The following is a 27,679-nucleotide window of genomic DNA, read 5'->3' as shown; positions in this document are numbered from 1 at the left end:
TATTAAAATTACCAACTCCGTAAGTTGTTTTTTTTAACTTTTTCTACTCTTAGATTTCTTCAGCCAAAAATAAAACTTTGGGTTTCTTTTTTTTATACAAAGTAATATTCATGTCTAACTAACAATCTTCTCTTGCTTCTTGCTATTGTCATTGCTTGGTGATTTTGAATTGAGCATTTAAAGGGATGACACCAACTAAATGGTAATGTAACTAGCTAGAACCGATACATGGTAATGAGAGTTTTTTGTAAGTTGCCAATTCATATGGATTAATTGTTTATATATTTTCATTTTAATATTGAATTCTTTTTCAAAGTAAAAAAAATAACTGATTGATTATCTATTTTCTTAATAAAATGAACTCCTTACTAAAGTGAAATATTGAGTAATTGTTTATCAATATTTCCATTGGTTCGTTTCTCATGAAATATATGTATCAAGACATTGTAGATAGTTGATTTTAGCTAATAAGTTATTATTTCTCTAAGTGTTGTTTTACAGCTATCCAATGTTATATAGAAAATAATGAAAACAACTAATAAGTGGAACAATTATTTCACATGAAACAATTAGAATCAATGGAACAACTACTTCAACCAGAACAATTAAAAGAAATGGAATAACAACTTCATATGGATTGTAGTGAAAGTGACTTGGAATGAGTGGCAAGATTTATATGTTACTTTCACATTGAGATGTTATGGGAATTTGACTTGGTGATTTCCTGAAGTATAAGTTTCTTCCTTTCACCCTTATCTTGTTCTCTTATACTTATTCGCGTATAACATTTTCTTTTTTTTATGCTGATACCATGCATACCTCTTTTCTCTTAGCTTATTCTCAAAATATAAAAGAACTACAATATTAGTTCCCAAAATGGTAAAATCAATTGTAGTCCCATTCCTTCATTGGTAAGGGAAATCAATTGATAGTTGCAACTGGTAATTACAATTCTACATATTTACTAGAAAGCTATCGGTCAAAAGAAAACTAATTATTGTCTTGTGTTGAGAATATTGTCGCCATATTTTTGGCATTAAAACATTGAATTTGTTACTATTGCCGTGGAAATTGCACAACAAGAACAAAAAGGCAAATCGAAATCATCATGATCATGTTGTTACTTTATTTTTTTCCATTTAAATGTTAAATTTGTTACTTTTAACATAGAAAATTGCACAATAGGAATAAAAAGCAAAGCAAAAACATCAGTTACTGATTTGCTAGATGATGCACCACTTTCAACTTAAGAAAGCATAAGAAAAGTCAAATGGTGCTGTGAGGTTGCTATTTTGATTGATTTGTTATATTGGCTGTTAGAGTTCTTATTTTAACTGTTACATCAATTAATTTTTCAACTAAATGGATATTACAATTCTTTTATTAATTTTTTTTTGTAACTAAAGTTGATATTTTTGTAATTGATTTTAATTTTAATCAAATTGTTACATTTTCTTGATTTTCAATTCCAAATAGGTAGTTAATAAAATGATGTCATTTCATGATATATTTTTTCTTGGATTGTATAAATACATCAACAAAACAAAAGATAGCAAAGTTTCATTTTACAAATAGAAATTATATTCAACTAAAATATTTTGTATTATAAGGAAAAAATTGCATTCAATTGCAATGTTTCAAGATTTTCATACTCTTCATATACCATTTCAGCTTATAAAGAGGGCTAAATGTAATGTGAAACAAAAAAATGGTGAAAGTATCCACGAAGTACCGGTATTGTAAAATTTTATTCAATTTAATACCTATATTATAACATTTTATTTAATTTAGTGTCTATGCTATTTTGTTCAATTTAATCTTTATGAAATGGTAAAAAAAACCAATGTGTCGAGAATTTTTCTTTACAAAATTTTTTTTTGACATGTTATTATCATATCAACATCATTTGACATGTTAGCACCATTAACGGTCAATTTGGATAGAGTTAGATAGAGAGACTTAATTGTACAAAATTTCAAAGTATAAGGACTAAATTAATTAGTTTTGAGGTAGAAGGATTAAATTGATAAAAAATTTATAATATAGGGACTTATGAAGTACTTTAATTGTGATTTTTTTCTTTCATTTTAAAAAAAATTATAATAAAAATAACGATAAATAATTACTTTTATTATGAAAAAAATAAAAATGAATAAAACTTGGGAGCTTTTTCTGTAACATGAAAAGGATTTTTTTTTTTTCCTAAAGAAATAAAGTAAGTTTGACTACATGTTTAGTTTGGATAGTTTCATATATATGCAAATACATGACTCATTTTATAAATTATTACTGTTATATACACCAGCAGTAGAATACTTTAATTAATTTTACAAGGGATTTCTAATATTTTTATAAATAGATTAATATTAAGTAATTTGTAAAGAAGGAGCATGTGTTATTTGCTGGATACTTAAGTAGCTATCGATTATTGGAAAGTGGAAACCAAAATGGTGGAGTTTGATTGACAACGTGACAGTGGCTGCTTGACTATTTGAGGCCGTCACCTAAAAAGAGTGTTTTAGGTCCAACATTAATCTATAACTATATAAAAAGGAGCCCCAAGATGACTTCAAAATTGTGATACGTTAAGCCTCTTGTTTTGCTTCACCTTGACCTTTAATCATTTGACATGTGGCTATTTTTTGCAGTAAGTTTCGAATCTATGGGGCACTGTTCATCTGTCAGACTATTCTTTATCTTTGAGTCCTTTTGTTTGCTACAACACGTGGCTGATTTCTTAGGTTGAGCCTTTAGATCTACTGGGTGCGGTTGATGTTCTTCAATGTTTTACTCAACTTCTTATTTTAGAGCTCAACTCTTACCTGATGATGAATCACAGATGGCTTTAGTAAAGTCTTTAACTCTTTGATTTTGTTGTGTAGTTCCATACAAGATATGGGGTTTGTTGAAATTTTTTAAGGATTTCAAGTCTCTTTTGGTCTTCTGAAAATTTTTCGTATGCTTTGCCTGGGGTTCCTTTGAGATTTGTAAAAAATAATTCATGCATTTTGATATTTTTGCTCTATTTAATCCATTCAAAAAGCTTCCCCCTTATTATTTTCCCTTTACTTTCTTTTTATTTTCTTTGATACTATCAATGCTGCAATAAATCGATCAGCGTTACGGGATAAATGCAAGGTTTTTCATTTGAAAACTAACATAAGACTAATAGAGCTAACCTGAATGATCAATCAATAAAAGAAATTGAAACATTTGAACAATAGTTATTAGATGTTGGTGGTGGAAATTTAGTATTATCAAGTCTTGAAAAAAAAGGTTGTGCAGATTTAATCACAATACCAAATGATTTATTAGTCCCAATGAGCAATGATCCCGTAAAAGATATAATAATAACTGTTTATGATAATTTTGAAAATTACTATGCATATCTGACATACTTTAGACAAAAAACGATCGTTACACCTTATAATGAAATAGTAGACTTAATTAATGCATATGCACTTGATTTGATACCAAGATCCATAAAAACATACTTTAGTGTAGACACTATTTCACAAACAGTAAACCAAATATCAAATCATGAAATACTTTATCCAATAGAATTCCTAAATACACTCAAATTCCCCTATTTACCAGATCATGCACTACATTTAAAACTTGGTTATGTGATCATGTTACTTAGAAATATAAACCAGAACTCTAGTTTATGTGATGGTACTAGGCTTATAATCACACAATTAGCTCCTAATGTCATAGAAGGCAAAATCATCTCTGGCGTGCAAGCAACCACTAAAGTCTCTATACCACGAATAGTATTAACAACCAAACATTGCAAATGGCCCTTTGTTTTTAATAGAAGATAGTTTCCTATTAGGTTATGCTATGGTATGACCATCAACAAAAGTGAATGACAAACACTTGAAAAGATTGGTTCATACCTGCCCAAGCCCATTTTCAGCTATTGCCCATTATATGTAGCTTTCGAGGGTCACATCTAGAAATGGATTAAGAATACTAGTCACAAATAATGATAGCAAATCTACCAATCAAACCAAAAACATAGTTTGCAAGGAGGTATTTGATAACTTAAATACAGGTTTATATCCTTTATGTCTATAATTTTTTAATGTTATTCTTATTGTATTTTTTTTTATTAATTTTACCATCTATACATTTTCATTTCTTGCATTGCATCCTCCATGCATAACTTGCATGATATTACCCCATTCTTGCCATGCTTACTTTTCAACATTACCAATAACTTTATCTTTTTTTTTGTTTGAAAATTACCTACAATTCCTTGACCAATATTGGACACAAGTTAATAATGGCTCAAGAGTACTTACATGATCTCCACCCTTTCAAGCACACACCTTAGTGAAAGTCAGGATAGTACGTATATGGGAATCAAAATTCTTTACCAAAAAAGATAAAAAAATCCATGAAATATTGGTATGGGAAAATTTTAATATATACATTAAAATATAATATAATTATTTACAAAATGATTAGTCCAGTTTATTTTTTGATATAGCTAATACAATCATTTGCAATCTAAATGATTAAATTAGAAGCTAATCGTTTTGTTTTTTGATAGCTGTATGTGCTTCCTTATGAAAGAATTAGTTGCCAATTAGTAAACTAGAAAAATCAAACATCAATTATCACTTTCATACATCATAACATTTCTAATAAAATTTTTGAACAATGAACAGATAAGAATATTTTACAAAAGAGTGGATACCATATTCGATTTGCCACTTGTCTAAAACCATGATTTTGTTACTTTCAAAATTTTCAAATTTGTAAGAATAAAAAAAGAAAATAGCAAGATAAGCATTTTTCAATGAAAACAAATTCTTGTTTCTTTCATACCAATGGTCAACCATAGTATGATCAATAACCATATTAATTTGAACTTTACTTGCCAACACCATTTACTTTAATAATAGAAATGATATTACTATTCTACTCTACAAACAAAATGTTAACAATTTCAATCTATTTTTCTTATCTTCCTAACTCAATTTTGAAAGACAAAATTTCATGACAAGAACATTTTGTCTGTGCAGAAATATGCATTCAAGCCTAATCTAAAACACAAACATGTTTTCAACTCCCATGATTCTTTCTAAGTTTTATAAACATCATTTGCCCCAGTTGTATCTTCCCATAATTCTATATTATCACTTTTATGAAATAACTATATTATATGTAAAACAATTTAATATTCCCTAAAGTCACCTTTATTTTTTTTATTTAATGACAACCTTTTTAAATCATTTAATCTTCTTCTCTTTTTATATTCTATCTTTTCATTTTCCTTTTCTTGTCATCAATGCATTAAAATAAAACAAGACCTAAGAAACGTTAATTAGCTAACAAATATTAGCCAATTAATGTGTTAGGAATCTTTGTTTACAATACATAATGTTATATGCCACACTTATTTTTTATTTAATAACAATATCTTTAAGTCATTCTAAACTCTTCTTAATTTCCTTTTTCTTGTTGTTCCTTGCATTTTCTTTTTCTTTCATTTCATGGATTAATCTTAACTTCCTTCTATTATATAGAAAAATGCTATACACTGTATGATTAGAAGTAGTGATGTGTGTCAATTTGCGTATGAACTGAAAGAAGGCTGCCTCTATCAAATGGAAAAATTCCAAGTCAGTGAAAAAAAAAGGTTTTTCAACCCAATTCCCTTAGAGTTAATGATAATGTTTACAAGAAATACTCAGATTGAAGAAATCCAGGAAGATTTGATGCCTTACCTAGCATATTACTTTGCCTTTGCAACATTTGAGCAACTGAACAGTCAAGTTCATCATAATGCCATCTTAACAAGTTGTACGATCTTTCCTATTTTCTAAACTTTAACACAAGCAACTTACATTCACTACATTTCCAGGACAGCAACTCATTAGAGTTGATACATAATGGCCTTTCTTTATGACAATATTCATTATATAAATCTAACAATATTCATGTTGATCTTAACTACTTTCTCCCCCACTAGATTTCATTGGAGCTCTTAAATCCATGACTACTATCGAGAAGGTTCGACTAGATAATAAGACAAACGACGTTAAAAAAACGTGACCTTTTCATTGAAGATATTAAGTAAAACAATAAACCAATATATTTATATTCATATTTACTCCTAATAATCATTAAACAAGATGAGCATTGACTTCTTTTATTAACAGTGGGAACAACATAAAAGTAGTTTTATATGAGGATAAATAACATGAGATAGATGAGGATGAGCTCCTAGACCAAACAATAAGCTCCATTGTCACCTTGGCCGCAACAACAGTCAAAAAATACATGAGTAAGTATACTATAACACATTGATTACTTTTACTCTTCATGAACAAATATTCACCAATTTTTATCTAAAAAATTACTCTCCTACACAAATCTAATTACAATTTCATCATGTTTCAGATACAATGTACTTGGCATCATGCTCAACTACAAAAATATAAGTCGATTTAGACATTTCAAAAATTGCAACTTCTAAGCAAAGGTAATATTTTTCCCTATATTAGTTCCAATCTTATGCTGAAAAAAGATATCCTGTAAACTAACATATAAATCTCAAATATAACAACCAATCCTTCAGTGTAGAAATTGTTCGAATGGTGACAATCTCCTATCAATCTCCTAGTAGTAACATCTAAACCAAAGAAGCAAACATTGCAGTAATACTTGCAATTGACCTAGCCACAATGCAGGTTAAAAATCAAGATATTTGATACATCTTTAACAGATATCATATTTAACAAATTTACCAATGACCTATTCATACTATAGCAAAGCAAATTCAAATTGAAAGCCATAATTGTTGACATTGACACAGCCAACACTTGGTATTACAATTCCTACAATGAAGGTGGCGTAGCCTTGCGATTATGTGTTGGCAAATATTAGTGCACCGAGAAAACACCATTCCCAATGTAAACATATCAATGTATAAACATTTTGAATTACAATCATGCTTCTCATGGTGGTTACTTTTCATTGGACGCTAATTGCCTTCCTTTTCTGAATCTACAGGAGTTCTATTTTTCATTTTTGTCTTCACTTTGTTTCTTTTTCAAAACAAAAAATATGTTTTTTGTTTATTGGTACAATCATTGGTTAGAATTAAGGTTTTAAATCTGTCTGATCTATAACATTGTTGTTGTTTTGTCTGATTTATTGTTTAAGTTTCCGTTTTTCCCTTAGTCCTTCTAGTTATGAACAATTTCGAGTAGATGTAAAGTGATTCTCTTTTTCCTTATGAAATTCATTCTCTTTTCCTTTTTCCCACTTCTTGCTTTGCATGCAATACCAATTAAGATCATCCCCTTTTTTGATTTTTCAAATATAATAATATAAAACAATTGTAATGTGTTTTGAGTAATGCACTAAATATCTGGCTCATTAGGAGATGAATATGGAAAAATGCAGGACTTTGATTGTTAAACTTATTGCTAAAACCTACTATTTTTGTTTTTATTAAAATTTTACCCTTCACTTCTTTTCATTGTTAAGTTTGAATGATGCTGTTTTGGATTTCTTTTCTCCCTGGTTATCTGATTTCTATCTTACTCGTATAAAAGCAATTGAGTTTGGGAGAAAAGTTGTGGTACTTGTGTAGTTTTTATCTAACATGGAAGGATTAATTAAGTAGCTTTGCAATTTGTATGTTGTATTTTGATTATCTTTATCACTCTTATTTAACAATATTATTATCTTGACAAATGGAAAACTAAATAAATTTTATATTTTTCACATTTTTTAGATGCTCCATATAGTCAGCACTTGAAGACAATTCTAGGCAAATGGATGTTGCGGCTTTTAGATGACCAGCTGAAAAACTGATAGGGGCAACAATAATAAAACTTGTAGCAATGGCAACCATTAATCGAATGATGTTGCTTGGACCCGTGAAAGCATTGATCAATCAAACAAGAACATTTACAATAGGTTTAACCTCAAAGGCAGCCAAAACAAGAATTGTAAATTACAAACTACACGACTGTGATGAAATCCAATACGATGTGTCCCTTAATCCATCTGATGCAAGTCCATCTACATCTATACCACTATAGGTTACGTTCGAACAATCTCAACATCAATTTCCAACATCTCGAATCAACAACTAGGTTGTTAGATAACTTTTCTCTGAGACAACACCTCAAAAAGAACCTAACAACAACCATAGAGAACAATCACCAACCAAAAAATTCAGAATTAGGCAACATCAATTTTTCACTCTTACATTAGATTTGCTTATTATTATCGATATTCCCTTATTTCTCTTAACACATAATTTTTACCATTCTTGCCATCATATACCCCAATTCAACTGCTATACAACATGATATTTTCAACAAATTTGTGATGCTTGCTTTCTTATATTGATTTTAGGTCTATAGATTACACAATGGGTGTACTCGTTTTAGGTGAATCAATATTTACACAGTTCTCTTATAAATGATTGTGAAGTAATATGCCAACATAATTAATCAAACTACCCCTTATGTAAACATATCATCCAATAGGTTGTAGGTGTTTCATTTGCGATGATGATAGAATCTCTTTATTCTATTTTATCCAATCAAAACAGATCACAACGTTAACATTTGATTTGAGTTAAAAAAAAAACATGTGACTTTGTACTTGAAATTAACCAGTCTCTAATTTGGTTTTCTTGTTTACATGACTTAATAATAATATCCTACTATTCTTAATTTTATCCTGCTTCACGTACATTTGCTATATTAATGGTATTTATCTTTACGTTGTATTTATCTTTAGCTATGCCTTCACATGCATGTCTATTTTTTTTAACAATGCCTTAAGCTTTTATGTTCTTTTCACTTTATGCATTTTTATTAACTTTTCACAATTTTCCTTCATTTAATACAAGTCACTCTCCAAGAAATTAGTTTGAAATATTGTACAACTAAGTAAAAGCTTTTTGTTCACCTTTTGAAAACTTAGCGACTGCAAACCAAAATGCTTTCTCCATTTTATATGAAGGCAACAATCTTGCACAATCCCTGTTAAATATACACTACTCTATTACAAGCTTTTGAATCAACTTTTGTACATGACACTCTCAAGATAGTCTTGCCAACTACAAAACAACAAGCCTTCTCTTTTCAGTATCAAGGCACCAACCTTTCCTCAACAATATAATCATCACTTTTATTTAAACATGCAATGTAGGCATCATGGCTACACTTACACTGCATGAATTTTTTTTTAAGAAAATGCTTTATATAGCCTAAATATTCACAAATAGTTTACATGCTAATATAATTAACATTATGTATTTACATATCTATTACATCAATTGCTCTAAACTGAATTAAAAAAAGGAAAAAACAATTAGCAATCTCCAGTGCAACGCATGGGTTTCACACTAGTTAATAACTAGAAAAAGCCCCGAGCTACGCAATGGGTTTGCAGAATTTTCTAAACACTTGACGTTAAAATGTTAATGTTGTTATTGATGTAATCTTATTGATTAATATTTGACATATTTACAAATAATATTTATCAATAAATACACAAAAGCAATCACAATATGTACAAATTATTCTGTATTCATCAATGAGCAAGATGTTATTAAAAAATTAATATTCGACATATTTACAAATAACATTTGTTATAAAATATATGAATTGTTACAAAATGTAATATAATTATTCTGTACATTAATGAGCAGCCTAAGATTTTATTGTCCCTGAAAATTGTTTTCATAAAGAAAGGATACTTACTCTAAACGTATTTAGTGTTTGTACAATTTTTAAGACCACTCTTGTTTATACATCAGTTTCACCTACTCTAATTTGCATCTTGAGGACAAAAGATTTAGTACTATCACACTACATGACTTGTTCTGCAGATTATAAGTAGCTTTAACCTATGTAATATATGCAAATTAAAAGAAATATCAAATTTCTATAATCAACAAAGCTCTTCCTATTTCACCAACCATGCAAAGCTTTAAGATCCAAAAACACAGGTTGAGGTGAATAATCTAATGTCTATTTTTTTAATTCTGCCAATAAACTATAAGAAGCAAGAAAAGATTGAAAGACTCTTATTTGTAAGTAAGCTATGTCATGAAAAAGTAAACAATAAAAAAGATTACAAACAACTAAAAGAAATAAAACAAACCCCGCATCCCACTTAAAAAAACACATGAAATAGCTCCTATATATTTGGTCTCCAAAATCTTTCCTCTATTTCTAAAATTTTCAGCAAATTGCAAAACAATTAAGAAAAATAGTTCAATAAATGATGAAGAACACATATGATATAATTATAGTTATTCAATTTAAATTTTAAAAAAAAACTGGCCATAAATTCATTAATATAGCTAAAAGAAGTAAAGGCTAAATAATAATCAATTTAAACAACTGCAAATTTTTTGAAACAGGTGCAAAAAGTTGTAAAACTCTTACCCACAAATTATCATTAACACTCTCAAACCTTAATAGTAGTGACAGTAAACTGCAAAACAATGAAAAATTATTCAATGAATGATGAAGAAGAAATGACATCAAGAAACACGGCTTTATTCTTATTAGAAATTCCGGCATTGTTCTACAATGCCCAAGAGGAATATTTTCACAATAGAGATGACAAATTCAGATCAATCATTCAAGGAAAACCACTCCACAACAACACCTTTTGCTTACCACTTGTACTTGCTTGCCGTTGATTTGTAAGGTGGAATCATGTACAACTCTGATAGTTACTTAAAATCTCCATGAGTTCAATCGTAGTTAAACATATAAGCTCGGATAAGAAACAAAATATAATAGTGAATAAAAACAATTTTCTACTGACATAGACAATGATAAGGATAGTTATCTTGGCATATAATGAACAGACTAATGATTTGGTATTAAAATTTTGCCTCTTATCAATCACTTATGACTTTTGCTATTCTCTATTTCCTAATCCCCACATATTGCAAATGGGAGCTTATAATGGTTGTCAGATAATCTAGTCTTTGATGGTTCTTGGGGTCCTCCTCATTGTGATCCCTTGTTAACTAAAGACAGCTTTTCCTCCACACTTGCATTTGTTAGTTAACAATGAATAGTACAATATGAACTGGAAAGTTAAGCAGCTAATATAATTATAAGTTGTGTAATTTAAATTTTAAAATCTGGCCATCAAGTTCATTAATATAGATAAGCATATGACTCCACCTGCAAGACCAAAGGAAAGATATAAAAGTTTGAAAATAAAATTATCCATGTGTTCCTTTTTTTTTTTTTTGGGTTTTTTGTATTTAGAAAAATTGAAATGGACGTACATTTTGTTTATTCGTGTACACAAAAGTTGATTGTTTATTTGTTTATTCAAATACAAATAATAATCTATCAATGAAATTTGGAAATAAAAATTGAAAAATGGGGACACATAAGTTATTAACTTTCCAAAGATTGCAGGAGAAAGCTAAGGCCGCGTTGTTGGACATAAAATTTGATGCCTCTGCTTGAACATATTAAGCTACTTTAATTAATACTATTACATATGATACATGTTGGTTAATAAATGTAAATGGAGCACATTTTACCATCAATTTGTTGCTGACACCAAATGCATTGGTGAGAGTGATAGAGCCTTGAATCTCAAATATGAACCTAATAATAAACATAAACTAGGCATTAAAACTCAAAGCAAAACATAAAGGGACATTGTGATAGTTATATTTGAGTCATTTAACTTCTTATAAAATTAGAAACCAAAACAAAACAAATGGCATTTTTGCTAGATACATCATAAAGTGCAAACCTATTGCTAGAGTGATTAAATATGCATGGTAGCTAAGTAACTCAAAATCAATTCTTCAGCTAAGTAAGTCTAACATTCTAATAAATATAAAAATGTAAGAATTGTAAATACCAATCAGGCAAAGGACTGAAAACATGACTCTTTAGTGTTATTAATGCATGGTTCCTTTTGTAAAACTATGGGAGAAACTGGGTAAGTCTGCAGAGAACGCAAATATAACTTATTCAAGATGAAAGCAAAAACATAATACAGAAAGAGAAAGAATCAAATTATTGAAACATGAAAAGACACAACAGCCAACCACTGAAACTTGTCACTGATAAAGAACACACCAAACTCCTGTAAAAGCAGCCAAAATGCATGGAATCTCACTCACACTTGCAAATAGAAGTTTATAAAAAATTTATAAGTAATATAACAAAAAATATATAAAAAACAAATCTACAAATCTAACTGAACAGAAGAATGGAAAAGAGAAACAAAAGGCCCAAAGAACAAAAGAGAGAAACAAAAGAAAAGAAAGAAGAACAAAAGAGAAAAACCAAAGAAAGAAAGAAGGAGAAAAACAAAAAGACAGAGAGAACAAGGAAGAGAGAAGGAAAAAAAAATAGAATGAAACAGAGAAAGAAAAGAGAGAAGAATGAACAGTGGGAAAATCTAAGACACAGACAGAGGAGGGGAAGCTTCCAGAGAATAAGAAAAAAAAATAAAAAAAATATTTTTTTAGATAAAAAAATTCAAATACTAATTAATAAATCGAATACTCGGATGTTTTAAAATTAGTTTTCACTATTATTACTATAAAATTAAGATTTACATTGCATTATCAAATTTGACAATAGCATTTAACAATAGTAGGATTTTTCGAAACAATTTGCTTTTATTACTTATAAACGATTTTTTTGAAAATAATCTTAACATAATATTTTTAAAAATATTTGTTTGAAAATACTTAGAAAACATTTTTTTTAAAAAAAAATCCATGATCAGCTCAAAACATATGTTTTTGTTAATTTTAAAAGATACGTATTTGTTCATCAAATTTTACTATTTTATATTTTTAAAAATCTCCTTAAATTATATTTTTTAAAAAATTATGTAGAATGAAGAAACATAAAGAAATTAAAACGAAACATAAGAACACAAATAAGAATAATAGAAGAATTTCAATTCTTCATTTTACTTTTCCCTCTTTTAATAATTATATCATTCGTCTTTATTCCTCTATTCTTTTTCCAATAGAACTCAAAATATTTTGCTCAAATTGAAAAATTAAAAAAAACGAATGCATTTAGCAAATGTATATGCGTAATAATGTTTTTTTCTTAAATCATTCTAAATTATAATATTTTTATTTGAAGATATTTCAAAATAAAAAAATAGCAATAAAGAATAGAGGAGAATAAGAAAATTAGAAAAGGTCCAAAACGCAAAACTTGATGAATTTTATTTTATTGCCCTTTTTTCAATTATTTCTTTTCTTTCCTTTTTATTTTTTATTTTGTTTATTTGGCTTTTTATTTTTTTCAATTTGTTCTGTTCTTTTCTTCTCCCTTACTTTTTCATTTTTTTTTTCAAACGAAGAACAAAAATACCCTTTAAAACCCTAAATCCAGTGTATACGTTAGAATCAATATAATATATAGATGAGTCTTGTATTTAATTAAAGAACTTTTTTTTTTTTACATTTCTTCTCTTTTCATGTTATCTAACTTTAAAAAATAAATAAATAATCAAAATTCATGAGCCTAAACCTACGCCCTACAGCCGACTTCAAATTGCATTAATGGGCCCCCTAATTGCTCACTTTCTTTACTTGACTTTGCATTATTCCGATCGTCTTTGTCCATACCAAACGGATAAGTATACATATACACATAGCTCTGCTGGAATTATGGACTCCGCCACTCTGGGCACGTTTTATCCAGCTTATGCCACATGCATTGGAACTCCGGATGCTCCGGCATGACCCTACCACCCAACCTCTACCATTTACTCTCAACCCACTTGTTGCGCTAGCTGCTTCATTTAATTCTTTGCTTTCCTATTTTTGATTCTATGCTCTACACTTTATACATGCACACTAGTATTCATTATTAATGCTACTAGTTTATTTGATATAGCATTTAACAAACACACAATATATATATATATATATATATATATGCACCATAAAGCGCCTCAGTACTTATAATATTAATTCCATTTTTTAGCATTTATGAATTCATAAAATATTCATTAAACTAATCCCTTCACTCACTATGATAGCAAATTAAGATAAGTATGCAATAATTTCGTTTCCTTCATAATTATTACCATTTTTCATCAAGGTATTAAACCCGAAATATTTTCACTCCACTGCCCCGATTTGGATGGAGGTGTGACTTGGTTGGCTGTTGCTAGTACTATTAATAGCTTAATAGTAGTATTAACCACGGTACATTTTCTACATAATCAAAAAAAAAAAGAGAAAAAGAAAAAGTCAATTTTTACGCCCTAATATATGGTTACCATTCATGTAGTACTAATCATGTGACAATTTGATGTTGGTTTTTTTTCTCTCTATTTTAAGAGATCGAACATGCCTTAAATAGTGTTGACTAATTTCTTCAACTTGAACTTTATATGTGCTACATAATTGTATAAATTGTATAAATTTTATATGTTAGAGAACTGAATAAAATGTATGTATGCATCTATATATATAATACTAATCATAAGTTAACTCTAATTAGGTATTATAGTTTACATATATATTGTAATCTAACTACTAACTGATAATAATTTGGACTATAATTTTAGTTAAATAATTTATACAACCATCTTAATAATATGTTTTTTTATAATTTTGTAGTTTGTCTGCGGAAAATAATAATATTAAAATTATGTAAAATAACAAAAATAATGCTGTTAATTAGCAGGAAAACGCAGTATGAAAGGAATCATGGGCCGCCCATTCGATAGGAATCCATCTTTTGGAAGTATTGCGTGAAATAATAATGATAAGCTTACGTATATATACAACTGTGAAGAAAACAATCATACAAAAGCTAACCACTTCGATTCGCGCATGCGTACAAGAAATCCACGTGTCATCTACACATTGTCCAGCCGGAAACGTAATTCTTTTTCGATTCGAAGTTTTTCCTTCTTTTCTTTTGTTTGTGTGTTTTTTTTCTCCTTCCTCTTCCATTTAATCCATTTTCCCTCCATTGGTCCACCTCCACTCTCTCTCTTGTAAGTTGAAACGCGCATCACCGAAAACAAAGTACAGGGTTTCTCTCATGTTTTCATTTATTTATAGATATAGAGAGAGAGAGAGAAACTAAAGAAAGTCAAAATTGTGTTGTGTTAAGCTTTTCATGCAGGCATGAAAACCGCTAAAACTAAACATTCTATAGTTAAATACTTTCTCCTCTCCCTGTCCCTTTCGTTCCTCCTCCTCTTCCTCTTCTTTTCTCTCCAGCCTCGCCGTACACAATCCCTACTAACCACCATCACCAATCGCCCTTCTTCCTCCGCCGTCTCCTCCTCCGAGGACCTCAAAATCCGACCTGGCTACACCTCCTACGACTCCTACATCCAACGCCAACTCAACAAAACCCTCAACCCGAAACTAAGAAAAGTATGGACAACCCGTGACTGGGACCGCAAAATCCAAGTCTTCTCCAGATTCTTCCACGAATTAAAGCTCCAAAACCTCCTCTCCAACTCCTCCAAGTCTCTCTGCATAGGAGCCCGCGTCGGCCAAGAGGTCGAAGCTCTCAAACGCGTTGGTGTTCCCGACTCCATCGGCATCGACCTCGTGCCTTGCCCGCCACTCGTCTTGAAAGGCGACTTCCATAACCAACCTTTCGATAACGAGACTTTCGATTTCGAGTTCTCCAACGTGTTCGACCACGCGCTTTACCCACACAAGTTCGTTGCCGAGATCGAGCGAACGTTGAAGCCTGACGGGATCTGCGTCTTACACGTGGCGCTATCAAAGCGGGCTGACAAGTACTCGGCTAACGATTTGTACAGCGTTAAACCGTTGGTTAAGTTGTTCCAGAGATCGGAGCTGGTTCATGTCCGTAAAGTTGACGGGTTCGGATTGGACACCGAGGTCGTTTTCAGGAAGAAAAATACGATCCAAGGGTCCTGATTCTTTTTCTTCTATTTTGGTTTTCCATTGATCAAGTTTTGATAGAGGGTAAGTAATGAATTCTTATTCGTTGTTAAATAATACATAATTTTGTTGTTACTGTTTGGATTATTATTATTTTTGTAAAGGTATAGTCATCCATCAATCACGTTTTTACACTTGTCTGGGCTCTGCATGTGATTGGCTTCCTTCCCAATATTATATTAGTCTTAAACTTTTATTATTAAATTGTAATTATTTCAGTAAGAGTGTATGTTCCTTTTTCTTTTCTTTTTCGAAGGGTTGCATTCCGAAGAAATGAAGAACTTTTTTAGCTAAAACTGAAGGGTTTATATGTCTAAATGAATGATGTCTATATAGAAATGTTTTATAGACGTATTGAAATTAAAAAAAAAAATTAAATTTTATTTTTTAAATGAAAGATTATGTATCAATTAAAAAATAATGATACTATAGGTTTACCTCAAATATATATGGCATGATTGATATTCATATGTGTGTTTTTTTTTATTATTTAAAAGTTATAGTATAAACAACCTCGGAGCCTCCAAATGTGAAGTGTAATCCGTTGGGAAAAGCCTTCCAATTTTGCTTTTACCCAGCATATACGATTGTCAACCACGAGAGTTTGAATGTTGGTCGGATGACTTCATCAAAGACCAAGGATCGTCTTGGAATAACAAAATCAGTGAATCAAAGTTGTCATTAACTCTAATTGATTGATATTCTTTTTTTTTTAATAAAAAAAGAAGAATAATAAAGTAAACGAAACTTTAAGTTTGCACAAGAGTTGGCGATGGATGGAGAAGGAAAATAAACAAAAAAAAGAAGAGAAATAAGCAGCTGGGATGCAATCCAATCCCAGTGGGGTCCTTAAGCATGATATTAGCAGCTCATAACAATCTTTTATTAAGTAAAATTAACGCAAAGTAAGCAAATAAAGGAATGCTGTAACAGAGAGGTAGAATGAATTGGTTATGACTTATGGGGACAAAAGAAAACTCTACAATTATTTTCATCCTATCATAATTGCCTACTATATAATAAGGATCATAATATTATAAATTGAAAAGGGAGCGGGAATAACTAGAGTGTTATTTGTACCCAGGGTTTTTTAATAATTGTGAAGAAATTGGATTGCTCGTTCACAGTTTATTGAAGATGGTCGTGAAGTAATAGAGAGAGTAGGACTTGTCTAGTCAATTTGCATCTCCTTACTTGTCATTGACACTAATTCACCACAATCGCCATTTTTCTATCTTCTTTGACATTCCATTGTAATATCAAATTTGAGGATTACAATCATCAACAACTCCAACTGCAACACTCCTTGTCTGCCTGCCCCTCCTCACATGCCGCACCAATTTTATCCTTGACAATGTTCCAATGAACCCCAATACCATGCCCTTTACAAGAACAAGGGGTGGACATGAGGGAATGAAGTTGGATGGGAGGGTGTCATATTCCATAGTACTAAAATTCACCAGCACTCTTTAATGCGAATGAAAGCAGGGCGCAAATTACATTCACTTCATTGTTATCAAAAAACCCCTTGCATACCACTTATACTACACAATACTACAAAAACATGCGGGGTGGGGTGGCAACAGTCCCTGACAATGGTATTGGAGAGCACAAGAATGACCCCTGCTGCAGGGTCAAGGACAACAAAAACCCCTTCCACAACAGATTAAAAATGAAACCGATAAAAGAAAGAAACCTTTTGACTATTTTGCCTGACTATCTGGAACAAATTCATCAGGCTGGCTATCAAGGTCGTCAAGTTGTGATTGAGAAGCTGTTAGTTTGGCCTTCTTGTAACTGCTCGAATTGCGAAGGATTGCATGCAAGGACATGCTCTTTGGGCTTGTAGAACTGCTCAAGTAAAAAGCACACTTAAAGGCAAGCAAAAAATATAAGATACAGCCTGCATGCTATACGATGGAAAACTTTGAAATCAAACCTAGCCCTAGAGCTTTCTTTGAATGTGAATCCTATGAACTCAATTTTTTCCATTCTCTAGCAACATAGAAGTGCTAGACTTATTTGGACGCTGTACTAAAAATTTGGAACATATTCTAGCCTCAATCATGGACATGGAAGACTTTAGGTGAAAAAAGTGGGCAATACAACATTACATAGCTAAATTATTGGATCAAAAAAGAATTTTATTTACTTCATTTCATTATCACTGTTATCAAATTAACAAAGAACTGAAAAGCAACTAAAACACATTTGAAGAATTCTTTCCTGCAGTTTGACATTTGGATATGCATTGCAAAAGATATTAGCCCTAGCTTCCCTCCAAAATTCAAAACCAATGCAAAATCCAAAGAGAACAATTATTTAAATATAGAATGCCCACAAAAAAAAAAAAAAAATCAATTGTCAAGCCAAATTTTGAGAAGAAAGGGATGATAAAATGGACTAGCTTTCACCATGTGAAAGGCCAAACCTCACTTAGCAAGTTAAGTTGCATGAGAAAAATTGTTGATGCAAAAATTGATTAACATCAAAGTATATCAAATGCAGCTTCAAGCCTAGCAAGGTGTTTCTAAACAATACATATAAGTTGCTAACAATAGCAGTAAATTACAAATATGCAAGATCTACATCTTAAAGACAAATATACAAGATAATGGGGGAATATACTCAACTAAAGTACATGAACCAATATGTTTTGACCTCTGCCTACTGATCACTGATGTATATGTTTTAAGGAGAAAAATTTCATTCCCCTCTTTGATATGAAAGTCTCGATTTGCTTTTCAAAAAAAGGAATTTAATCCAACTTACCCAGGGCTTTTTCTCTCTCTTCCACCACCTTCCCCTTCTGAGTTATAAGATCCTACATAAACAGAAAAAACTATCATCTATGCAATCTTGGATCACAATTCATATCATAAATAGGAAGCAACAAAAGTATGAGAATAATGCTAATTATGTTATATCTTCAAATTTGGTTATACATCAAACCTGTACATGGAAAAAATAGTAACCCCATATTTAATGAATACCAATAATACCAGCTAGACACTTTGAAAAATTTAGAAAATGAAAACATAAAAGTTGATTTGAACAAACTCATTGAGGGTGGGGGGATGGGGAGGGATTGGAAATCAGGCACCATTTTAATTTCATGAAGGACATAAGAGCAACTACAATTAAAAGCAAGAGATAGTGGAATTCTGCAAGAAAACGATGAAATTTGATCCACCTGCTCATTTTATTGAAAAATTATATAAGCACAACGAAATAAAATGAAATTTGCAAACTAACAGTCATATAATCAACTTTGTTTAGAACTAATGAATTTGCAATAATGAATATGAATTACCATTTCGTGATGAACTGCCGTTCATGTCACTATCATCATCAGATGATGAATTATCCGATGGACTTCTGGTGCTGTCATCTGAGTCGTCTACTACATCATCATCAGAACTCTCCTTATCATCATGCTTAAATATTGGACCTGCTATAGCCAGTAAGCTCTTCTTATTTTCCAGGCTGTTCACAACTTTCCTGTTATTACTTCCACTATCTTTTGCAATATCCAGATGAGATTGATGCTCGTTACTTCCACCTTTTAGATTAATGGGGTTTTTAGATCTTTCTAAGGTAGACCTTGATGCAGCACAATCATTGTTTTTCCCCAGACCTGTATGCATCCTTGAAGAATTGATGTCAATGGGCCTTTGAGATTCTTTAGGAATAGAATTGACTTTTTCAGATTTATTTGTAGATTGCAGAGGTTCTTTTGCTGCCCTTCCAGAAATGGTCAAACATGTCTTACTTGATTGAACAGGGGAGTTATATGGTTCAACCTTCGATGATGATCTCTGAGATTGGATGGAGCTAGATTTGGCAGCTTGAGCTTTTGCCTTTTTAAGTTGATTCCCATTTAGCATCAGTGAAGATGATAAATCATGTGTGGATCGACCTGACTGTTCATCAGGCTTCTTTTTCTTCCTTTTCCCTTTCACCTCAGTTTCCACTCCCTTTTTGTCAGTCACCTTATCAACGACTATCCCACCAAAATCAACAATTTCATGCTGGTGTTGGCTTTCGATCCTTTCACTTTCACAAGGAACTTCTATGCCGTTATTACCATCAACCACACTGGCACTTTTAGGGTGATGTCCTTTGACAACATCTTGAATGGGCCTACCCTCACGATTGGCTTTAAGTGTATTTTGGGATGAGTCAAGCTGAGTGTCAACTGGGCTAATTCCAAACCCTGTCTTACTTTTAGATCCCCAATCTGATCCATTCAATTGTGCGGCTGAACTTGAATTCACCACCTTAGTCTTCCTTGTGGATTTAGATGACGCACTCACCTCACTCATGTTATCAGCCAGAATTGTTGAATCCCGGTGATCAACATCATCTTTTCCTTGCAATTCCGGGGGGTTCACAACAGTAGAACTCTTCTTCTTAGTTTTCTTCCTTGATTTCTTGTCCATATTTTCTGCATTTGCTGGAGCATTGTTGCACTGCTGCAAGGACTCCAGCACATCTCGAATTACATCATCAGCTCTCACATCAGTAGCTGAAGGCAAACAGTTCGATGTTCTCATTTTTGATGCTTCTTTTCCATCAGTTGTGCCATCTTGCTCAGCATTATCACTCAAATGGTCACCAGTCACAGAGGTAGGCCGCTCTGGAGGTATATCACTTGCAGGACCTCTATCGTGTACTGCATCCAATGCTTCCGTTCCTCCAACTAGATCCTTGGTCTTCTTGGACTTCTTTCTTTTCTTGGAAGACGCTTTAGGTTCCACAATTTTATCTTCCAATGTACCACTCTGATTTTCATGCCCTGAAACCCCAATGTCATTCTGGAGATTGATTCCCTCTTGGGACACAAAGGTGGGATGGCTGTTGACATGACTGGCATTCTGATCAATTGAATCCCTTCTCTTTATTACTGATGGTTCAGGTGCTTCAATTTCGCTTTCCATGTTGCCATCATCAGTTCCAGCCATAGCATCATCACCTACTAAAGCCAGTATCAGTATTAGCAAAAGTTAAATTCTACTAGTCATGGAAGTAAAAATGAGAAAAAAAAGGCTGGAATGAAAGGAAAAGGAATGCAGATAACTTCATATTAAGGCAAAAATAGAAACTTACCCTCTGAGTGGGGCAAAACATTTGTTCTGCTTACTTCTTGCATTTTCTTTGAAGAGATCAAACAGGGCTCAGAAATTGCTCCAAGAACAAATCCTGGATCAGCTTCACTGCCAAAATCCTTGTTCTTAATTGCTTCTATGGCCTGAAAGGTATCCACATTAACATCTTTTGCAGAAGAGATTTCCCTACCTACTTGAATGGGATTTGATTTTTGCCTTTTCCTTTTCTTCCTCCCACAATCTTTTACAGATTCAATATTTAAATGATCTAAAATAGCACTTGTACTTCCCAGTTTTTGACCTAAAGAGAACCCAGAGGTTGTTACCTCTAGTCCTGTGCCTTGTTTAACCAAGTCAGAAATCAAACTTCCATTTTCTATTAAAGAATTTTCATTATCTTTCTTCTTGGTTTTGTACTTTTTCTTTGATGCAGGCCCAGATTGTGAGGAATTTTCCGTGAACTTATGTTCTTGCTCACTAAGAGAAACATCATTTAGTTTATTAGTTGCACATTCAGAATGTTTTCCTGGAACTTCTATTCCCTCATCAGCCATCCTTTTTCTAGTGGCTGATCTCTTATTTCTATCAAAAGACACACTCTTGCAGGTTTCATCAAAACAAACTTGGTTTCCCAACTTCATATCATTCAAAACTGCAGTTCTTTCATTTACATTGTCTGACTCCAATGCATCTTTACCAGATTCAACAACTGAAGCACCATTTTCTTTGACAGCATGGTCATGGAAGGCATCTTTCTTTCCCTTTTTAGTTTTGTGCTTTTCCTTTAAATCAGATACAGCTACAGAAGCTGGTAGATCTTCAACTATTTTGTTATCTCCACCATCTTTCTCCTGTACCTTTGGTCTTGACAAAACTTTAGAATTACTATAAGCCGTATGTTCAACTTCCATATGCAAATCTTCTGAATTTTCTTTGCCAGAATTACCAAAATCAAACTGTTGAGATGCAGAATTCTGCTTGGCATGATGGTTGTTCCCATCCTGTGGCAGTGACAAATCATTGATGTTGGACAATCTTTTTGAAGTACCATCTCGTCGAAGATCAACCACATCAGCTGATGAATTATTAGTTGTGATACCAAAACAGGCTACAACATTGCCAGTACCAGGTTTGCGGGAATTATGATTTTCGCTATGCTCTTCTGCACTTGAGGCATCAACAGAAAGAAACCAACTCTTGCTCACTCCATCAAAAGCACTTTTTACAAACATGGAATCTGAAAGGTGATAAAGATATCCTTTGCGCTTCACCTGTTCATGTTTACAAAGGCATTTCAACATAAGATTTAAATCAAAGGTAAACATCCATAACAATCTAGAAGAGCAAGATATAGCACCAAACCTTTAAGGCGTTAATCTTTATCTCTCCGATGTTAGGAAAACAAAGTGGGTGTTCATACAGTATCTTTTCTGCATCAGCAGCACAAAGATATTATCTAAAACAGAACTTAAAAACACAAGCAGTTCATATTAAAAGTTAAGTTGTACATCAGTCACTAAAAATTTGAGAGATTTGCGTTGGAAAAAACCACCCATCTACAATATAAAGCACGTTATGGTGGTGAAAAAAAGTTAAACAACTACAACCAGTAACTAATTTTCAGCACAAAAAGGCATAAAGAGAAATAATCCATAACTTTCATTACATAACGAACTCTTCATATCATAACATTGCCACGTTACTTCCTTTTCAAACATTCTAGAGGAACCCTTGGTGGCATCACCAACTCTTTCAACCATTTGAACAACTCTAGCAATTTCCATTACCAGATGTTAGGTTCATTCCGCGGGAAATTTCAATTATCTTTTATTCAAGTTTTGATCTTTGAGGTCTCAAATGAATGAAAATAGTATATGGACAATAAAACTGTAAACTGGCATTGAATAAATCATCGAAAAAGAGCTCACACCCAATATGTGGCTCAGCATGCAGCTGACTCCCTTTAACATTTTTTCAAAATAATTTCCTTTAACGATTAAACAGAAAGAAAAGAATTATACTTTAGAAATTTACAGAATTTACATCCTCAGCTTGGAAAAGCAAAGCAATAAAGTTTCCTTGAACAATGGTAACCCGAAAACAGTACCCATAAAGCAAATTTCAACGGAAAAGGGTTGAAAGCAATTTACTTTTAAGATCAGAAACAGTGTCAGAGTCGGAGACGATCATGGCCAGATGGGTGTCGAGGCTGGTGTCTATGAAAACAGTATTGTAGACAATGGAACCACCGGAACCGGAAGTACAATCCGGCTTTTCCATTTCCGTTTAAAAGTCGAGGTCGACTCAAAACTCAAAGGGGTCTCGAGTTTAACTAGAAGCGAAGTGTTGTTCTGTCCGGTCGGGGGTTTTGTTTGTGTAGAAGACGGCCAGGGAAAGCCCTTCGCTTATATGGCGGCATATAAAAAAAGAAAACATTGAAACTTGTCTTATGAGGGGAAGTTCCCCGCTCCCTTTTATATCCCAGAAGACGAATTAAGGCAATGGTGCAGCGGGCCTAATTTCGGTTTGAGCTTGGGCTATTACATTAACCCATAATTGGATTAGTGATTATGCCAACCAAGCCCAATACATTGGGCATTGAGCTACTGGATGGTACTTGATCCAATTTCCAGCTTTTTCTGGATGCAGGCACTAATCAACTCAACGAACGATCAAGAAGATACACATCTTTTGAAAATCAAGGCAACACAGGTTTAAAGTTGAGAAAATTGTGAGAAAAGAGCTTCCTCATAAAGTCACTTCAAAAATGACTTTCATTATAATTTTAACTATTTCTAGACAACTTTTAACTAGAGTTCATAAAAATACCTTTTAAATCATTTAATCCAAATAAAGTAATCTCAGTTTCTTTCTGCTCTCCCACCATTCAGATAAAAACTCAAAAATTAAATATCGATTTAGCTATCCTTCCATGCTGATCTCCAATGCCATAGAGGTATATATCTCGTCGCCTAGCTTTCCAATGCCATCGAGGTCTATATCGTCATCTAACTTTCTGCGATTCCAAAGTGTAGAGATGACATCAAGGTATTTGTTATGGGTTTTTGGATTTTTTTTATATATATTCATAGGATGAAAGTTGATGAGTAAATTATATCAGATCAGTTTGGAAACTTAAATCTAGCTAGGAGTAGCAAAATCATTCAATTTAGAGGCGATCCGTGAATATTTGTTAGGCATTGCGTCAGCTATTTATTTGAATAATGGAGTATGTGACGGGATATTAGGAAAACTATTAGGAATCGTAACCTATTTATTTAGCATTACATGACTGAATATTTGTTGAGCATTACGTGACTTGTTTGTAGGCATTGCGTGACTTTAGCTCCTTAATTCTGAAGGTGATTATCTATTGATTCAACCAATTCAACCCCCTTAATTGCACTTATATCGACATTCAAAAAAAAGAATTGCACTTATATCGTGTGAAGAAAACAAAGAGTTAACATTCATGCTTATAAATAAAGGGAACCATTAACCATTTTAATCAAAATAATCTAAAGTAAAAACTAAAAATGGCATCTAAAGGTTCAAGAGGCGATAGGGGGAAAGGGGTAGGCACTGGAGGGCCTACCCCCCAAATGCGTGGAAGGGCTACCGCCTAAATCCATGGTCTGTTTAACAGATGCGAGCAATTACGTGCTCTGATGGTCTGACTCGAGCAGATGGATTTGGAGATGCATGCCCAGTTGCAAGACTTGGTGGTCAGGCTAGAAGTCGTTGAGACGGAAATCCTGGTCAACAACAAGATTCTGGCCGAAATTTATGAATTATTAGATGAAATTAGGAAGAAATGAACTACGGTTCATTTCTTTTTTTTGGTATCATCTCCTTTAAGTTTGGTCAAGTAATAAAAGAAAATTTTTCATTACTGTCTTCTTACTTTATTTTATTTTTATATTATGCTGAATAACCTAGCTTATTTTTTATTTTTTATATTATTGTCTTTATTTTCTATATCTATTCTATTTATATAAGAGAAGCAAACGTGAGTGGATGTTAGGCATTGCTTGACCTATTATTAGGTATTGTGAGACTAGGTTATAGGCGCTGCGTGAATTGTGCAATGCATATTTTCCATTGAGACATTGCGTGAGTGGTTTTTATGTATATGGTGAGTTGTTGTTATGTATTGCGTGACGTTGGGGCAGTACGTGACTAGTTATGTTGGCATAACGTGAGTGGATATTAGGCATCGAGTGACTTATTATTAGGTATTGCGAGACTGAAAGTGCATGACTTGTGCAATTTATCTCTCGGTTTAAGGCTTTTGTTAAGTAGTTTGTAGGCATTGCATGACTAATTTTATGTATTGCGTAACATTGGGCTGTTACGTGAGTGGTTATGTTGGCAAAATGTGAGGAGTTCTTTCTTTTTTTCAATGGGCTCCATGCATAAGGCGTTTCTGAGAATAGGTATCCCCATATTACGCATTGAGTGACTTATTATTAATATTAGGTATTACGAGAGTGGAGGTGCGTGGCTTGTGTAATTCATCCATTGTTTAGAGGCTTTTTTTCAATTGTTTGTAGACATTGTGTGACTGATTTTTATGTATTGCATGACCTGTTGTTATGTTTTGTGTTACATTAGGCTATTACGTGACCGGTTATGTTGGCATCATGTGTGAGTTGATGTTACGCATTGAGTGACTTATTATTAGATATTGCGAGACCGGCGGTGCGTGACTTGTGGAATTCATCACTTGTTTTGAGGCTTTTGTTAACTAGTTTTTAGACACTACATGACTGTTTGTATGTATTACGTAACCTGTTGTTATGTTTTGCATGACATTGGGCCGTTATGTGACTGGTTATGTTGGCATAATGTGAGTGAATATTACACATTAAGTGACTTATTATTTGGTATTGCAAGACTGACGGTGCATGGTTTATGTAATTCATCTCTTGTTTTGAGGCTTTTGTTCACTAGTTTTTAAGGTCTGCATGAATGTGTATTAGAATACGACACTTATTTTCTATTAAATTTCAATGGCCTACGAAATATGACTTAGGCATTGTGTAAGTTTTTTTTATGAATTGAAGGGTCAATTTTGATAAATTGATTGATTGTGACACTTATTTTCTGTTAAATTTTAACGACCTGCCAAATATGAAGCTTATGATTACATACGGTGGTCATTGGGTCTATACACTTACAAGGGTGGTGAGATACGAGTGAGGGGTGTTGGGAGTGAGTTGTCATTTTTCGGCCTAGTGAAGCTGGTTGAAGTGGTTGTTAGGGTCAGCTCACATAATATTGAAATGGAGCTACATGCATTGCTCAGTCACGCTGCAGGCCTTTCGTGTGCAGTTATTAAGGATGATGAAGATGTAGCAAGTATTTTGTGAGATGAGAAGGCAATTGTTGTGTTTGTGATAGTTAAGGCAAGAAATGCAAACGATATTCCACATGATCTTGGTATCGAACATAATAATCACCTACAACAGAATGTTAATTATTCTAACATACCACACCATGCATTTCCGAACCAACAACCATGGCAATCACGTTTGACGTATCCTAATGAGTTTGAGCAGGTTGGCACGCACATGAGGTGTCTGCACAATTTTGATTGGAATGTGGATCGAACGAAATACTTGGTACTTTGCAACAAACGCCACTGTCGCCCGGAAATCCATTGGGTCCATTGTCATTCGCACAAGACACTGTAATGGTTGTGAGTGATGAGGATGCATTTGATCAGATTGAAGATGAATTAGTAAAGGACGACACGACGGATTGGAACCATGAGTTGCATGATGATTGTGAAGATGATGACGTTGGTAGACATGATGACGGTTCAGAAGATGACAGGGGTGAGTACACCGACATTCAGGATTGCAATCATGCATATGGTAGTACAAGACACTCCACAACTATTGTGTTAGAAGAGGTTCAGTTCGACAACCATGCCACAACTATTGAATTAGAAGATGTAGAGGGTGTCGACCCTATTTACGACAACGACATCGTACTTGATAAGGACATTTGTTCGCTTGATGACAGTGTCAAGATAGGGTAAATACAGGGGTATTTCGTCAATGGATTATTCCCAGGATAAATATGATATCCTTCAAAACAGTTGCGACTCATGAATCCAGATCAATTGACGACCACTTATATCGAAGGTCAAATTGAAACGAGCTTTGAGCATGTTGGCACTAAAAGAGCATTTTGAGGTTAGAGTTAAAAAGTCATGTCACGCTCATTTACTTTGTACAACTTCTCACGTATCACATGTAGATGCGACCACTTACAGTGGATGTTAATGCCAACGTTGAACCCCCATTGGTGCCTCGGCACACAAAGCAAAGATTCCACATTATGCTCCTCTGTTCCTGTGCTGGCCATCTGTAACATAAAACAAAAAACTTTCCTATTTTAGTCAAGTTAATACCATCATTGTATATTAACAAAAAAAAAAGAATTTTTGAGAAATAACCCTCTTCAGAAGCTCACTCCAAATATAACCCTTTCAATAATTTCAATTGTTTTTAGACAGCCCTAAAACAGTATAATTAAAGCAAGTGTCGAATATGGATTATTAAGTAAATCAACATATACATATTAAAGCATTACAGTTGACCCAAAAAAAACAGAC

The 27,679-nt window shown here is 32.7% G+C and overlaps 2 protein-coding genes across 3 annotated transcripts; one reads left to right on the top strand and one right to left on the bottom strand.

Moving 5' to 3' along the window:
- Window positions 1-14,969: 14,969 nt before the first annotated feature.
- On the top strand, window positions 14,970-16,201 carry LOC110423285 (S-adenosyl-L-methionine-dependent methyltransferases superfamily protein). The gene has a single exon (XM_021437470.2). The coding sequence runs from the start codon at window positions 15,149-15,151 to the stop codon at window positions 15,920-15,922; it is 774 nt and encodes a 257-aa protein (XP_021293145.1). The 5' UTR covers window positions 14,970-15,148; the 3' UTR covers window positions 15,923-16,201.
- An 841-nt stretch (window positions 16,202-17,042) lies between these two features.
- LOC110423303 (uncharacterized) lies at window positions 17,043-23,482 on the bottom strand. 2 transcript variants are annotated; one of them, XM_021437490.2, is made up of 6 exons: window positions 23,205-23,482; window positions 22,417-22,484; window positions 21,056-22,325; window positions 19,260-20,924; window positions 18,719-18,770; window positions 17,043-17,797 (listed from the first exon to the last, which is right to left on the bottom strand). In XM_021437490.2, the coding sequence occupies exons 1-6, from the start codon at window positions 23,332-23,334 to the stop codon at window positions 17,650-17,652; spliced, it is 3,333 nt and encodes a 1,110-aa protein (XP_021293165.1). In that variant the 5' UTR covers window positions 23,335-23,482; the 3' UTR covers window positions 17,043-17,649. The 2 variants fall into 2 exon arrangements, with proteins under 2 accessions (XP_021293165.1, XP_021293166.1); XM_021437491.2 differs by having other exon boundaries at window positions 17,044-17,797; window positions 19,260-20,921.
- Between the last annotated feature and the right edge of the window lie 4,197 nt (window positions 23,483-27,679).

Source organism: Theobroma umbraticum, unplaced genomic scaffold (genome assembly GCF_002168275.2).
Source record: "Theobroma umbraticum cultivar Fairchild unplaced genomic scaffold, ASM216827v3 scaffold_20.0, whole genome shotgun sequence".
Lineage (NCBI taxonomy): Eukaryota > Viridiplantae > Streptophyta > Magnoliopsida > Malvales > Malvaceae > Theobroma > Theobroma umbraticum.
This window is presented reverse-complemented; position numbering and strand designations above follow the sequence as displayed.

What these genes read in the sequence shown, in the direction of transcription:
- LOC110423285 (XM_021437470.2), top strand. Translation starts at nt 15,149, where the DNA reads ATGAAAACCGCTAAAACTAAACATTCTATAGTTAAATACTTTCTCCTC.
- LOC110423303 (XM_021437490.2), bottom strand. Translation starts at nt 23,334, where the DNA reads ATGGAAAAGCCGGATTGTACTTCCGGTTCCGGTGGTTCCATTGTCTAC. An exon ending in TAAAGATTAACGCCTTAAAG is followed by an intron (nt 22,326 to 22,416) that starts GTTTGGTGCTAT and finishes AAACATGAACAG; the next exon opens with GTGAAGCGCAAAGGATATCT. An exon ending in AGAGAGAGAAAAAGCCCTGG is followed by an intron (nt 17,798 to 18,718) that starts GTAAGTTGGATT and finishes TTACTTGAGCAG; the next exon opens with TTCTACAAGCCCAAAGAGCA.